The 16828-nt window shown below is 50.5% G+C and overlaps 1 protein-coding gene across 7 annotated transcripts in view; it reads right to left on the bottom strand.

The window, feature by feature from the left end:
• Nucleotides 1–16828, bottom strand: part of LOC137432940 (ethanolamine-phosphate phospho-lyase) — a gene marked incomplete in the record, with an annotated part of 103347 nt that overhangs the window by 59495 nt on the left and 27024 nt on the right. For 4 of the 7 annotated variants that reach the window (XM_078783752.1, XM_078783756.1, XM_078783754.1 and 1 more), the window contains 2 exon segments: nucleotides 1506–1665; nucleotides 11562–11680. In XM_078783752.1, the coding sequence (XP_078639878.1) occupies nucleotides 1506–1665; nucleotides 11562–11680 (279 nt within the window). 7 annotated transcript variants of the gene reach the window in all.

The raw sequence follows: 16828 nt of genomic DNA on the forward strand, positions 1-16828 counted from the left end.
CATATACTACTTATACATGTACTATTTATACATATACTACTTATACTTTGACTTCTACTGAATTTCACCGACTTATGATTTCTACTACTACTTGTACTATAATTATCTTCACATTATTGTGGGGGTGAGACAGGGGAAGGTTTTGGCCAATGTCTGTCACAAATTGTCTGTCAATGCTTATCGTTCCAACAGACTTGTGTTGGTGCAGGAAAACACTTTTCGCACTTGTGTTGGTGCAGGAAACCACTTTTCGCACTTGTGATAGTGTTGAAAAACCAATTTTCGCACTTGTGATAGTGTTGAAAAACCAATTTTCGCACTTGTGATAGTGTTGAAAAACCACTTTTCGCACTTGTGTTGGTGCAGGAAACCACTTTTGCACTTGTATTAGTGTGGAAAAACCACTTTTCGCACTTGTGATAGTGTTGAAAAACCACTTTTCGCACTTGTATTGGTGCAGGAAACCACTTTTGCACTTGTATTAGTGTGGAAAAACCACTTTTCGCACTTGTGTTGGTGCAGGAAACCACTTTTGCACTTGTATTAGTGTGGAAAAACCACTTTTCGCACTTGTGTTAGTGTTGAAAAACCACTTTTGCACTTGTATTAGTGTGGAAAAACCACTTTTCGCACTTGTGTTAGTGTTGAAAAACCACTTTTGCACTTGTATTAGTGTGGAAAAACCACTTTTCGCACTTGTGTTAGTGTTGAAAAACCACTTTTGCACTTGTATTAGTGTGGAAAAACCACTTTTCGCACTTGTGTTGGTGCAGGAAACCACTTTTGCACTTGTATTAGTGTGGAAAAACCACTTTTCGCACTTGTGTTAGTGTTGGTGCAGATAGACTAACCCTGGTGTTAGGCTAGCGGCTAGGGTGCCGGCTTAGGATACACCAAGGATCCTGGTGTTCGAATCCCGGTCGATTGCTGAATTAACGTCCAAGGGGGTTGACTCAGCCTGTCATTCCTTCCGAGGTCGGCTAATTGAGTACCAGTTCACTGGTAATTCCCTGCTTGTCGTTAACGGCGGCAAAAAGGGTTGGCGTCAGGAAGGGCATCCGGCCGTAAAACATTGCTTCAAAAAGGGAACCGAAAAACAACAACAACCACGGTTCCCGAAAAAGGCCAACCCCCGCTTTGCGGGGAAAAATGGCCTCAAAGGTGGTTATATATGTTTTTAGACACTCATTTGGAGCAGGAAATTTTGATTTGGTCCAAGTGCCTGCAATAACTCGCATAATGTTGTATGAATTACATCGTAGTGTCCACCAAATATTGCTAGCAGACAGGACACCCAGCTTCATGTCCATAAAAGGGACAGCGCACTTTCTGATGCAACTCCCTGTCCGTGAAGCACCAACCTGACAGTTTATAGTCGGATCGAAAATCAACCCCGGAAGTGACAGCTCAGACACAAGTGCAACATCCTGTCACGATCATTATCCATAGCAGTCTTAAATCATAACTTAGAGTTATAGAAGAGGCCTAAATACGAGTGCTTTTACCCAGAGTTAACGAAGTAAAAGACAGACAGACTTGGAGGAAGCGTTTCTGCCAGGCGCCGCGCATAAGCCACGAGGTTGTCATGGAGGAAGCGCGAGTTGGTGTTGATGGTTTCCATTTGCTTGGAGGCAGCCGAGACCACATGAGGGTGACAATGGCCGACTAGATGAAGAAGAGGCAACATTTTGTAAAAATAGCAGGAGAGGAGTTTGTTTGCTTCAATATAAACCCCAAAACAAGCCACAAAACAATAAACCATATTTGAGTTCATCACTACAAGTCGGGGAAACTGGGTGCTTTGGGCCACCTACCCTCACATACCATTCTTGCCCAGTGGCATTGAGTACCAATGTGTTGTTATTCACATCAACTTTCAATGCATGAACACTTAAAACAAGATGATGAAAGTGCCAACTAGAAAGCAGCTGAAAATGCAAAGCCCATCAGCGTCCGTTTGTATTCAGACGTCTTCTTCTTTTTATGTAGGCTCAAAATAAAGAAAGAAGTTTATATACATATATATATATATATATATATATATATATATATATATATATATATATATATATATATATATATATATATATATCTGTAATTTGGTGCTCCAACCTAATGAGCGAGCGTCATCACGGCATCGCCACGCATGTCCACATTGCCTGCCAAGCTCCGGAGGGGCCATCGAGCAGTGCGTCATAATGGATCTTAAATTCAGATACTGTCATCAGTGTGTGCAAAACTCACAGTTACCGACCTGGTTTCACCCTTGTTGGGGCTTCATCAGGGCAACTTTCGCTCTTTCACGAGCCTCGATCTTGTATACAAAAAAAAACAAAACAAAAAAAAAAAACGCAGTGAGCCTTCCATACACTTGTAACTCTGAAAACCTTTCGGTTTTTATATGTCATTATGCGATTAGTAACTCCCAACCGCATCCAGGTCGACTCCATATTGTGAGTGGATACCAGAGATAATGTTACCGTGTGGCAGGCAGTGCGTATCGCTCCCAGTAAGTTGCAGCAACAGCTGTATGGGAAACCTTACTGGCGGTTCCCCACTGATGGTATGAAGTCACATAATGACTGATTTATATGTATATATCTATATATATTAAAAATAATGATTTTATGCACCCTTGACTTTTGACCTTTTGATCTAAAAAAAAATCAGCTTCTAGCTTTTGATTGGTGAACCAATTCAGTGACCCAATATGCAAATTCTTAAAATTTCAGGTCAATCGGATGAAAATTGATGATTTTATGTGACACTGACCTTTGACCTTTTGACAATTTATTAATTTCCCTTCTCCATATTCCCATAATAAACTTTTGTTGGAAATTTGATGACAAAACTCAAATGGTAAACTGAAATTTCAGGTCAATTGCATGAAAATTGATGATTTTAGGTTACGCTGACCTTTGACTTTTTGATCTTTTGACAAAATTATTAATTGGTCTTCTCCGTATTTTCATAATAAAGCTTTGGTGAAAATGTATGACAATAGCTTAAATTGTTTAAAAAAAAGGTATGGCCCGGACAGACACACATACACAGACACAGAAGTGATTTCAAAACCCGTCTCCTGCTGTGCATGGATGCCAACAATATATTGTTACGGTCCGCGGATAAGGATGTTGTTTGCCGAGCGAAGGCACCGCGGCTGAACAGTTGTTCCCCGACTAAACCCGATTCACCCAAACGTTGGCCGTATCGCGCCACAGATATTCAATGGGGAAAAGACTAAGATGACGAATGCAAAGAGGAAGAAGAAGATGAGAAAAGGGTTGAAAATACTACTAAATTTATTTACTATTTACAGGCTCAAAATAACCAAGGAGAAGGAAAGATAAGAAAATAATATACAGAAGCTTTTAGAGACACAGGGAAAATACTAGCTTATACAGACTTAATTACCTACCCAGGACAGAACAAACAAAGATGACTCACACGGGGAATGATGATAGGAATTGGCTGGAAGGAGAGGAAAGTCCAATTTGTTCAGCAGCACGAATCGGCGCGTTCGGCAGCCGCCGTCCCTTCGCGGCCCTGCTCCAAACTGCGGTCCAGGCCCCAAACGGCTGTCGAGTCTTGTTGCTGCTGTAGACGCTGCTGCTGGCGAGCAAGGTGACGAATAGCAGGCTTTGTGCTTCCCTGGATGATCTGCTTTTGGACCTCACAACTCAGCCCTGCTCTGACGACCCAGCTTTCCTTTCCACCTCACCACGCAGCTCAGCTCAGCCTTTCAGCTCATCTCTTGGACTCATCTGCTTGTCTGCTTGGGGAGCGTCCCGCGGCGGGTTATATAGGCCCCGCCCTTCACCCTTTGCGAACCTCCCCCAAGCATTCTCTCTCCGCCCTCTCAAGCCAAACCCCTCGTTCTGGGTTGGATGAGCGGGGCCGACTTACTCCTCCCCTCTATGATGAGGTGGAGACCCGCCTTTCTTCCCCAACCCTGCCTCGTGGTCAATGGCGGCTTTGGAGGAGATGTAATTGCCAAATTGAGGCTTGGCCATTACGAAAGGGGAAATGGAGGTTTTTGGGAATGGGAATGAAGGGAATCTATCTCTTTTACTCGGTGCAATGGAGTGTCATGTTAATGGACGACAAGGCCTTACCCTAAAACACATAATAAGGATATAAACTGCTGAACAAGGGTTTTATCGGGTCCTGCAATGTGGTGTTTCATGGAATAACTACCGGGACGCCCTTTTTACTTTTACACAACACTGGAGGCAGGAGGCGCAGAATAAACGATAATAATAATAAAGCACACAATAAAAAAATACAATCCTCATAGCCACAACACTGCACCCTCCTCATCTTAGGCACGTCCCGGGCCTACAACTTTTATTTAGTGTGACACGTAGGTGTAGTTCCCTCTACTTTCAACCTGACCCTGAGTGCGACAGTTTTAAAACATAAATAAATATGTCCCGCTGCTCCATTGCACCCTGCCTAACAGACTCACGCCCACAGCTAACCGAATTGCGGAATGGTTTTCAAACTACACACTGACGGTGGGGAGCATTATTTACAGTTGACACTACTTTTATTTACAAGACTAACCCAGGACCTGTAATTGTTCTTTCTGGGGGGGGGAGACAGTCTGCTCTGCATCGACGCACCATGAAAGCACCCAAAAACGCACCAATACACCCTCAAGCACCAATCGGTGCAGTCACCACTGTTCAATGAATAAAAATAAAATCAACAACCCCTAACCCTGCAGGTGGTCTCTTGCTCTTCGGCTCCCTCTGCTGGCTATTATTATTTGTTCTTCCAGATGTTGTCTTTTCCTTTGCTGGCGGCCTATTTGTAATAAAACTTGCCCAAACGTGTCCATTTTATTTATTGTATTTATGGCCCACAAGGGCTGACTAGTGTGGTTCACCTGTGGGGCATCGGTGCCCTGTGGCCCAGGTCCGCCAGCAAGATTTCGGGCCCTCATGGCCGGTTCCAGCAGAGGGGCCATGCCCCAACCCATGGGGTCCATAAGTGGTGCTCGGCCACAGACATGTGGTCCATAATGTGGTGCATCGATGCAGAGAGCTGGTTCTGGGAGTTCCGGGCGCACAATGGAGGACTCACGCACGCTCCCCTCTGCACCCAGTGGCGCTCAGGTCATGTGGGAGACAAAAGGGGGAAGACAGATGAGCGAGGGGTAAGGTCACAAGGGTACACATCAATAAGGCAATGCAAGGTGAAATGCGTACGGAGGGCGAAGTGAGAAAGCTCGTCCCTACCGTACGTCACCCCCCTGTCACCTACACTACCCTTGCCCTTACCCCATATGTACAAAATCTACACATTTACAAATTCGTCGCTACTGTCACGTCTCCCCCTATACCAAATTCGTCTTCATTCCCTCTACTTCAAAATTTGCCATCACCCAATTCATCATCAATCCTCATAAGGAGGAAGAGATGGAACACAAAGCACAATGTCACACCCACGTCATGATGCGTCTCACAATCCAAACATTTGCACCATAAAAATAATAAATCATGGCATGGTGTGGAGTTACGTCACCTCAGGTGAGTGGATGCAGATGGTGCGAGGAGACTCCAATCCTAACTATCCTCTAAATGACTTTAACACCCGTTACACTACCCGGGGTCTTTCCCTGCCAATCCATTGGCCAACTTACACTATGGGTTCTAATAACCAATTCCCATTGACCAAACTGTGGTGCTTCTCAATTTGGGGTCTCACTCCCCCGATTCATCTCCCGGTGCCCTTGCACAATTTCTGGGCTGGGGCGTGTAGCTCTCCCAGCACGTCTACCCACCTGCACACCTCCACCACTGTAGTTGCCACCCGAGCTTACCTAGCTCCTCACCCTAACCTAACTAACCGGGGAAGGCCCCTCCTGGCTCTGTCACCCCTTGGTGCCCTCTGGCACTGGGCTACCCGGGTCCGTCCTCCGGATCCTCGGGCCCCATCCACAACTACCGGCTCCCAGAGCCCACCTGCGGCCTCACCTGGCCGACATCCTCACAGTGGTGGAGTGCCCAAACCAACTACACACACTAACAGGCTACACGCCCAGCCATTTCCACAACACTAATGCACCCATCCAAACATCATTCTTCCACCCGCACCGCAGATGCCAATATCCAACCACAATTTACCTGTACCCTCTACCTCACACTTACACTACCCGCCCCGGGTATTCGTGATGGGGGTCCACTCTTCCCCCATTCACACCTTCGCACCATCCACTCCACTCCATAGTCTCCACCATACTCACTCCACGACCATCCATTCCAATACTCCAGATATTCCACACTACCATTTATTCCACACAACCATTCTCCATACAACCATTTATTCCATACACCTGTTGGTGCACACCTGTGCACTCACACCTGGTGCCACCTGCACCCTCCTTCCTTCCTGGACCATTTGGTCAATACAACTCACATCACTATCACTCACTCATACACTGCTCCACACACCTGTCCAGTTGCACACCTGTGCAATCACACCTGTTCCTTACACACTTTTCACAATACACTTCTATACACCTCCAACACTCACACGGCATCATCTCATTTACCTATTGCCCTGCTAACTTAATGCTCCCCGTCTTCCCTTTAAAGTTTAAACTAAGCACATACCACGTCATTATCATCCACTCTAATCTACCTGCGTCCCCACTACAGGTGTCATTGTCACTAACTAATCTTAACGTTACCTAATGTCAATGTCTTCTAGATCCCTACACACGATATCCTAACCCACCCGGGCTAGTTTTCACTGCCATAAACCCCATAACTAGTGCTCCTTTGCCCCCCGCTGTGAGGGATGGTGGATTGGCCATCCCATCACATGGGGCATGTTCCACTACCAATTTTGCTCACCAAATTTCAGCCAATCAAAAATTTGCCAATCACTCTACCAATCCTCTGCCAATCATCACTCTGCCAATCATCACTCTGCCAATCCTTTGCCAATCATCAAATTTTGTTTTTCTAATTTCGGCTCCAGACCACTATCCTCATCATTACAGTCTACTTACTAATGCCTCTCAGTGCGCCAATTCCTGTCCAAAGCCCGGCTTCGTAAAGCCGAGCAATGAATGTGGGTTGTTTGGTGCCGGCGGCTGGATACGTCCCGCATTCGGTGCAGGGAAGGACGCTTACCCGGGCCGAGATCCCACGCACCATCTTGGCACAGAGCCGTCCAATGGCCCGATCTCGACCTGCGGAACCTCTCAACAAAAAGGGGTCGCCATGACGACCCTTCCTATTGGGCTGCCCGCTCCGCCTAGTGGAGCACGGACGCGGCCGTTCAAAGCGATGCCCAGCGTGGATCGCGTACGGCGGTCCTTTCGAACCCGCCGTGGTTCGGATCCCCACTGGTCCTCGCGGCACGCGAAGCTGCCCGACGCGCACCGAGGGCCCGATTCGGCTAAATGTCGTTCTAACCGCTAACCCGGTTACCGTCGATGCCTCACCTGCATGCTTACACCCCGCAGCCCGTTCCTTGCTCATACATCCAGCTGTTCCCATGCTCCTCGTCATTGCACCTTCTCTTACACACCCAGGTACACTCATTCCGCTCACAGACTTGGTCACACACCTGACCACCTCACACCTTTGCACACACTCGTTGTTCGCACACCTCACCAACACACCTCTTCGTGCCCCCTCCTCGGTCACCTCCTCTGTGACAATCACAAGTGTGCTCTCACTCGCACACCCAACCACGTGCCTCACTACCAACTCAAGTGTGCATTCCCACACACGCTCTACCATTCCAGGTGTGCATCCCTTCATTCCAGGTGTACATCCTCTCTCACCTGTCACAACCAACTCACGCTCCGTGTCACTCTCACTACTTTCACCACCACTCTTGACAACGCACTCACCCTTACTCTCGACAGCGCACTCTTTCCTCATGCACCTGTCCGTTACACATCTTTCTCACGCACACTCTTCCGTTACACCCTCTGTAACACTCACCACAGGTGTGCATTCTCCCTCACTCTTGACAGCGCACTCTTTCCCCATGCACCCGTCCGTTACACACCTTTCTCGCGCATCCTCTTGCGCACACTCTCCCGTTACATCCTCTGTAACACTCAACACAGGCGTGCATTCTCCCTCACTCTTGACAGTGCACTCTTTCCCCATGCACCCGTCTGTTACACACCTTTCTCGCGCATCCTCTTGCGCACACTCTCCCGTTACATCCTCTGTAACACTTACCACAGGCGTGCATTCTCCCTCACTCTTGCCAGCGCACTCTTTCCCCATGCACCCGTCCGTTACACACCTTTCTCGCACATCCTCTTGCACACACTCTCTCGTTACTTCCTCCGTAACACTCCCCACTCCGCGCTTCCATGTGCCCCCTCGCACACGCGCAACAACCAACTCACTCTCGACGGCACACTCTCTCCTCGGTGTGCACTTTTTCCTCACACACCCCAGAGTCGGACATTCTCGCACACCTCCTCTTTCGCACACCAGACCTGTCGCACACTTCACCAACGGCCTCTCACGAACACCCGGGTCCAAAGCAACCCCCAAGCCGACTGAAGCTCCCCTCACATCATCTACATTTCCACGTATATCGCCACTCACCTTGGCACCTCGTCTCCTCACCTCCTTCGCCACCTGCAAACTCTTTATTTGGTTAGTGAGCACATCATCATGATTTGAACACAGACCTTGCACATACTCCATCACTTCCTCCCTTATCTCCTTTTTAGTTTCTGTCCGTCCCTTCTTAATTTCACTCACCTCTTCTTCCACTTCCTCTAATTTTTGCTTCACCTCTTTTATTTCCCGGTGCGTCTCCTCAAGTTCGTCCTCTAAGGCTACCTTGACCGTTTCTATGTGTGTCCTCACCTGCCGGTCCTTCGTCTCCATTATCTCTGTCACCTTGTCCAACCTCATTGTCAGTCCCTCATGTACCATCTGACATTGCCTCTGTGTCGTTATCAAGTCATTTTTAATGTCGTTTTGTGTCGCTTTTAACCCTCCTAGTACCGCAGTGTTCCTTTGAACCTGCTCCACTAACTCCGTCTGTCCCACCGTCAGCTGTTCCACCTCCTCCGTCAGGTCCTCTATGCCCCCTTGTAACTTTGCCGTCCCATTTCTCACCTCTTTCTCTATACGCTTTTCGCCTCGCTTTACCTCCTCGCATACCCCCAAGACCTCCTCACTTACACCTCGTCGTATCTCCTCTTTCATCTCCTCCCTCTCTTTTGTAGATGCCGCCCTCATCTGTCCCAATTCATCCCTCTGAGCATCCAATTTGGTTTCTACCCCGATTTTTACCTCCTCTATCTGCTCTCCCATTTGTTTAATTTCTCGGGCGGATTGCTCCCCTATCTCCCGCAATTTGTCTTCCATCCTATCTTCTAACCCCCTTAACCCATTTTTCACCCCCTCTAACTGATTCTCCTGGGCAGCCATTCTATTTTCCACCCCCGTTAACCCATTCTTTACCTCTTTTATTCCGTTGTCTAACCCCTCAAATTTAGCTTCTAGCCGTTCCCCATTTCTCCCATTTTGCCCCCCATTTCGCCCCCCAATCGCTCACTATCAGCCCTCGCTTCATCCCTCATTACCCCCATACTGTTTTTCAAACCTCCAATTTGGTCTCCCATTTGGCCCTCCAATCGCTCACCCTGAGCATCCATCCGGTTCCCCATTTTGGCTTCCAATCGCTCCCCCTGAGCATCCATTTTTGCCATCATTTGAATCATAAAGACTCGCATGTACTCTGGCATCTCTGGCTCGGCTGCCGCGATCATGTGCGCAGCGCAGTTTGGTGCTGCTACGGTCACGGGTGCGGCAAAATGTGGTGCCGCTACACCCACGTGCGCGAGGACGCCATCTTGTGCGCCTGATACCCCCTCAACCACCTCCTCCATATACATTACCCCGAGGTCCTGGGTTACTCCTAACCCCTCCTCTAGCTCACCCACCTGCATCCGATCGCCTTGACCAGCCATGGCGCGATTTCAAAATTCGGGTTTTGCTTTACAACACAAATTTCCAGCAGCTCGTAATTTTGAGCGCGTTAAGCGCGCTTCGGGTCCGATCCGACACTCCTGACACCATTTGTTACGGTCCGCGGATAAGGATGTTGTTTGCCGAGCGAAGGCACCGCGGCCGAACAGTTGTTCCCCGACTAAACACGATTCACCCAAACGTTGGCCGTATCGCGCCACAGATATTCAATGGGGAAAAGACTAAGACGACGAATGCAAAGAGGAAGAAGAAGACGAGAAAAGGGTTGAAAATACTACTAAATTTATTTACTATTTACAGGCTCAAAATAACCAAGGAGAAGGAAAGATAAGAAAATAATATACAGAAGCTTTTAGAGACACAAGGAAAATACTAGCTTATACAGACTTAATTAACTACCCAGGACAGAACAAACAAAGATGACTCACACGGGGAATGATGATAGGAATTGGCTGGAAGGAGAGGAAAGTCCAATTTGTTCGGCAGCATGAATCGGCGCATTCGGCAGCCGCCGTCCCTTCGCGGCCCTGCTCCAAACTGCCGTCCAGGCCCCCAAACGGCTGTCGAGTCTTGTTGCTGCTGTAGACGCTGCTGCTGGCGAGCAAGGTGACGAATAGCAGGCTTTGTGCTTCCCTGGATGATCTTCTGCTTTTGGACCTCACAACTCAGCCCTGCTCTGACGACCCAGCTCTTTCCTTTCCACCTCACCACGCAGCTCAGTTCAGCCTTTCAGCTCATCTCTTGGACTCATCTGCTTGTCTGCTTGGGGAGCGTCCCGCGGCGGGTTATATAGGCCCCGCCCTTCACCCTTTGCGAACCTCCCCCAAGCATTCTCTCTCCACCCTCTCAAGCCAAACCCCTCGTTCTGGGTTGGATGAGCGGGGCCGACTTACTCCTCCCCTCTATGACGAGGTGGAGACCCGCCTTTCTTCCCCAACCCTGCCTCGTGGTCAATGGCGGCTTTGGAGGGGATGTAATTGCCAAATTGAGGCTTGGCCATTACGAAAGGGGAAATGGAGGTTTTTGGGAATGGGAATGAAGGGAATCTATCTCTTTTACTCGGTGCAATGGAGTGTCATGTTAATGGACGACAAGGCCTTACCCTAAAACACATAATAAGGATATAAACTGCTGAACAAGGGTTTTATCGGGTCCTGCAATGTGGTGTTTCATGGAATAACTACCGGGACGCCCTTTTTACTTTTACACATCACTGGAGGCAGGAGGCGCAGAATAAACGATAATAATAATAAAGCACACAATAAAAAAATACAGTCCTCATAGCCGCAACAATATGCTAGATGGGATGTCCCAATGTACCATGTGGGCTGTGTGCCAATTAACCCTATTTTCCGCTACATTAAAACCAGAATATTGTAATACTAGATTCATATGATTGTTGCGGGAGAAAAATTGTGATATCTCTGTCTAAACAGGTATATTTTTATAGATAAAAATCAAAATGGTGGGAATATAGCAGTCAAAAAACAGAGGGAAAAGGTGAAAAAAACAAGATAAAGAAAGGAATATACAAAGCATACGCAAACGCCGCAATTAGACAATCAACCATACCATGTGCCACATTATTGATGCAATCCAAGTACTTCTCTCCTGCTTCGTTGTACATGTATTGTCCACGTGCTCTAACCATCTTGATTGGATCATGAGGAAAGAAGAGACGGCATGTTGGCCTGAGGATGTAAAAAATGAAATGCAAATATTTTTTTTTTTTTAATACTATAAGGTTGAGCATTGCTAAACATAGGTAGGGAGCATGTCATTTACATGTGTATGTATGCACAGGTGAAGCTTTTAGGCAAGCTTAGAATCATACAAAAATACGTCATTTGTGTCTGTCTGATGAATTTCTGACGCCAATACATTCCTTCGTTACTTGTCCAATTTCAACCAAACTTGACAGGATGACCAAGGGTTACATAATGAAGGTTGTAGCGCATTCATTTGCTCCCCTCCCCAAAGGGGTTTTCTCCCCCGAGCGGGTTTTCCCCGCGATTGCCGTCAATGGGTTGCGTGTTGAGGTGTATAGCCATATTAAGTTAGCTTTATCATGGCGTTTTTCCAAGGCCACTTCGAATAACAAAACTAGCTATAATAGCCGGTGAAGCCAGTGTTGTGAATGAACGCGTACGTATTATGTTGAAAAGCCAGATTTTGTTGGATCCTTTGAGAATTTCGAAGCTTTGACGCACCAAATCGCTCAAAGGAGGCCGCCATCTTGCGGATGCGGAAGTATGAAATACTTTTTCAAATGCTCGAATCTCATTAGTTCCGGTGTTTGGTGACGACTTTCGTTGAAGATAACCAGGCCTGTGCGGGCCGAGATTGGTCTTAAAGTATTTTAATTACAAATTAGAGGTGCATAAGATTGTGAATCAAACAAAGATGGGTGAAACAAACTCCTATTGAACCTTTTCGCAATTTTGTTATGCATACTTCCGCATCCAGAAGATGGCGGCCTCCATGGAGCGATTTGGTTTTTGAAATATTTTTTCAAATGCTCGAATCTCATTGGTTCCGGTGTTTGGTGACGACTTTCGTTGAAGATAACCAGGCCCGTGCGGGCCGAGATTGGTCTTAAAGTATTTTAATTACAAATTAGAGGTGCATAAGATTGTGAATCAAACAAAGACGGGTGAAACAAACTCCTATTGAACTTTTTCGCAATTTTTTTATGCATACTTCCGCATCCGGAAGATTGCGGCCTCCATTGAGTGATTTGGTTTTAGAAATATTTTTTCAAATGCTCGAATCTCATTGGTTCCGGTGTTTGGTGACGACTTTCGTTGAAGATAACCAGGCCCGTGCGGGCCGAGGTTGGTCTTAAAGTATTTTAATTACAAATTAGAGGTGCATAAGAATGTGAATCAAAAAAAGACGGGTGAAACATACTCCTATTGAACTTTTTTCAATTTGTTATGCATACTTCTGCATCCACAAGATGGTGGCCTCCATTGAGCGATTTGGTGCATCAAAGCTTCGAAATGATCCAGCAAAATCTGGCTTTTCAACATAATACGTACGCGTTCATTCACAACACCGGCTTCGCCGGCTATTACCGTGTTTTGGAGGCTGAAAACGGCGTCAGATATTCTAAAATTGACGAAGAATTATTTTTTAGAAATCTCACGGCCGTCGGGGGATAGTTTTTGCACGGCAGGAAATATCCGAAGTTGAGACGGAATTCACCGAATTAATGAAGAAGTAAATTTTTATCAATTTTAATCTCATCCAGAATGCAAATGGTGTCATTTTGAACTAGGTACGGTACCTACTACACCCTACCTACTACCAACTACCTAACCTACTGATGCCATAGTGATGGGTAAAATAGTGGCAAGAGGCTTTGGCATCGCCGGCTCATTGCGGCTTTTCAGTAAGGTCATATTACCAATAATATCCCACCTCCCCAAGGGGTTTTTCCGGCGAGTCAACGTAAATAAATAGCTTATCATGGCGTTTTTGTGGGAGCAACGGCCTCTACCTGAGGTAATGAACATTAATGAACAGTTGTGGCGGACACGATGGCTCGCTGGCGCAATGACATAATTCCACGCACCAGTGGGTGTCGGCCACGCCCCAGGTGAGGCGTGGCCTCCGGATATACACGCGGGCGCGCAGCCTCGAGCACGGCAGTGCTGACGAGTGAGCAAGCAATAAAGAGCTCGACTTAACCCAAAGCGTTGTGGCCTACCTTTGTTTAACGTGTGTGCCCAGCACCACACTGGTGACCTCCGACTGGTTCAGCCGTTGCTGTTCCCCGAACGCACCATGGCCATCAATGCTGTAGCGATCAAGCTCCCCGAGTTCTGGGAAGCACAGGCCGACACCTGGTTTCTACAGGCCGAGGCCCAATTCCAGCTCCGGGGCGTCACGGCGGACGACACGAGGTACTTTTACGTGGTCGCGGCCCTTGGATCCGGCACGGCTGCCCGAGTCGTGTCCTTCCTCCGGCACCCGCCGGACGAGAGCAAGTACGCAGCACTCAAGCGACTTCTCCTCGACACATTTGGCCTCACAGAGGCCGACCACGCTGACCGTCTTTTGGACCTTCCCGTCCTCGGCGACACACGACCGTCCACCCACATGGATTACATGCTGTCCCTGCTCGGCGACGACCACGCGGATTTCCTTTTCCGTGCTCTCTTCCTCCACCAGCTACCTATACAGGTACGGCTCGCGCTGGCCGGTTCGACCATTGCGGAACCGCGCGCCCTGGCCAGGGAGGCGGCCAAGTTTTCACAGCCCATGACGCACGGCCGGCATATAGCACGGCCGTCGTGGATCCCGGCGCCGCGCACGGCGCAAGTGGTTCGGATCGCCACGTGGCATGGCGTTCGGATCCTCCCGAAAACGGCGCAGGTTTGGCGGGTCCGCGCGTACGTTCGGATCCTCCCGAACACGGCGCAGGTTTGGCGGATCTGCGCGTGGCCGCCGCCACGCCCCGCCCACCACCGTCGTCACGACCGGTGCGACAACCACCACCGGGCCAGACCTGGTGCCACTTCCATACCAGGTTCGGCCACAAGGCCAAGTCCTGCCACCCGCCTTGTACTTTTGGCAGGTCGGGAAACGGCCAGGCCGGCGCTCGCTTCCTGCCATGAGCGTCGGCCATACTGGCAGCCTTCTGTTCGTAACAGACACCTCCTTGGGTCGTAGCTTCCTGTGCGACACGGGAGCGCAGGTGAGCGTCCTCCCTGCCTCCGCGTCCAACAAGCAAGCGGAGGGCCGAGGCCCAGCTTTGCTTGCCGCCAACGGCATGCCCATCCGCATGTTCGGGAAGCGTTGTCTCTCGCTGCGGTTCGGGGGGCAGCGCTTTCAGTGGTCGTTCGTTACCGCTAGTGTCCCCATGGGCCTACTCGAAGCGGACTTCCTCTGTGCACATGGGCTGTTGGTGGACGTGAGGCACAGATGCCTTGTCCAAGCCGAAACCTTCAGCTCGCTTGCTTGCACGCTGAGCAGTTCATTGAGCAGCTCCCTGGGCGGCTCACCGAGCGGCTCGCCAAACGGCTTGCTGAGCAGTTTGGTCCCGGCGAGGTTGGTCTGCATGCTTCCGGCAGCGGACGAGTTCACCCGCCTCCTCGCCAGTTTCCCGGCCCTCACGCGGCCCACCTTCTCAGCGGTGGCCGTCAAGCACGGGGTGGAGCATCACATCCCCACCGTCGGGCCACCGGTCTACGCCCGGGCGCGCCGCCTCGACCCGGCGAAGCTCGCCGTGGCGCAGGAGGAGTTCGCCACGCTGGAGCGACTGGGCATCGTCCGGCGCTCCAACAGCGCATGGGCATCGCCGCTGCACATTGTGCCCAAGCCCAGCGGTGGATGGCGGCCGTGCGGAGACTACCGCCACCTCAACGATGCTACCACCCCCGACCGCTACCCGGTCCCTCACATCCAGGACTTTTCCGCCCGGTTGGCGAAAATGTCCCTCTTCTCCAAGGTGGACCTCATCCGCGGATACCACCAGGTCCCCGTCAGGCCGGAGGACATACCGAAGACAGCCGTCATCACACCATTCGGCCTCTTCGAGTTTCTGCGGATGCCCTTTGGGTTGAAGAATGCGGCCCAGGCGTTCCAGCGGCTTATGGACAGCGTCTTGCGCGACTTGGACTTCGTGTACGTCTACCTGGACAACATCCTCATCGCAAGCGCGTCCCGTGAGGAGCACCTCCGCCATCTCCGCACGCTCTTCGAACGCCTGGGCCAGCATGGCCTGATAATCAACCCCGCCAAGTGCAGGTTCGGCGTCACCGAAATCGACTTTTTGGGGCACCGCGTCACCAGGCACGGGGCCATCCCCTTCCCGGCCAAGGTGGAGGCAGTCAGAGGTTTTCCACGCCCCCGCATGATCAAGGGGCTCCAGGAGTTCCTGGGCATGGTGAACTTTTATCACCGTTTCCTGCCCCGCATCGCCCAGCTCCTGCGCCCCCTGCACGAGGCCCTCCGGGGGAAGCCGGGCAAAGGCAACGTTTCCTGGACCGAGCCGATGGACGCGGCGTTCGCGGGCGCGAAGCTCGCCTTGGCTAACGCCACCATGCTCGCGCACTCGGCGCCCGATGCACCGATCGCCCTCACCACCGACGCGTCGGACTACGCGGTGGGCGCGGTCCACGAGCAATGGGTGAAGGGAGCTTGGCAGCCGCTGGCGTTTTTTAGCCGGCAGCTCCGCCCGCATGAACGGCGGTACAGTACCTTCGACCGCGAGCTGCTCGGGCTCCACCTGGCGGTCCGGCACTTCCGCCATCTGCTCGAGGGCCGCCCATTCACGGCCTTCGTCGACCACAAGCCCCTGGTCTTCGCGATGGCCAAGGTCACCGAGCCGTGGTCAGCCTGGCAGCAGCGTCACCTCTCGGCCGTGTCCGAGTACACGACGGACATCCGGCACGTTGCGGGGAAGGACAACCCAGTGGCGGATTGCCTTTCCCGGTCCGTCGCCCACGCGGTCCACCTCGGGATCGACTATGCCCGGATGGCGGCAGACCAGTCCGCCGACCCCGCCGTCCAGGCTTTTCGGACCACCGTCATGGGCCTCCGTGTCACCGAGGTACCGTTCGACGGCGCGGGCGCGGCCCTCTTGTGCGACGTCTCCCTCGGCCGGCCTCGCCCCATCGTGCCCGCTGGCTGGCAGCGCCGGGTTTTTGCCGCCATCCATAGCCTGTCCCACCCGGGCACGAAGGCCTCCCAGAATCTGGTCGCCGACAAGTTCGTCTAACATGGCCTCTGGAAGGCCGTCCGCGATTGGGCCAGGACGTGCCTCGCGTGCCAGCGCGCGAAGGTTCACCGCCACACCCAGGCCTCGCTGGCCCCGTTTACGGTGCCCGAAC

This window comes from Myxine glutinosa, chromosome 8 (genome assembly GCF_964187855.1).
Source record: "Myxine glutinosa chromosome 8, kmMyxGlut1.1, whole genome shotgun sequence".
Taxonomy (NCBI): domain Eukaryota; kingdom Metazoa; phylum Chordata; class Myxini; order Myxiniformes; family Myxinidae; genus Myxine; species Myxine glutinosa.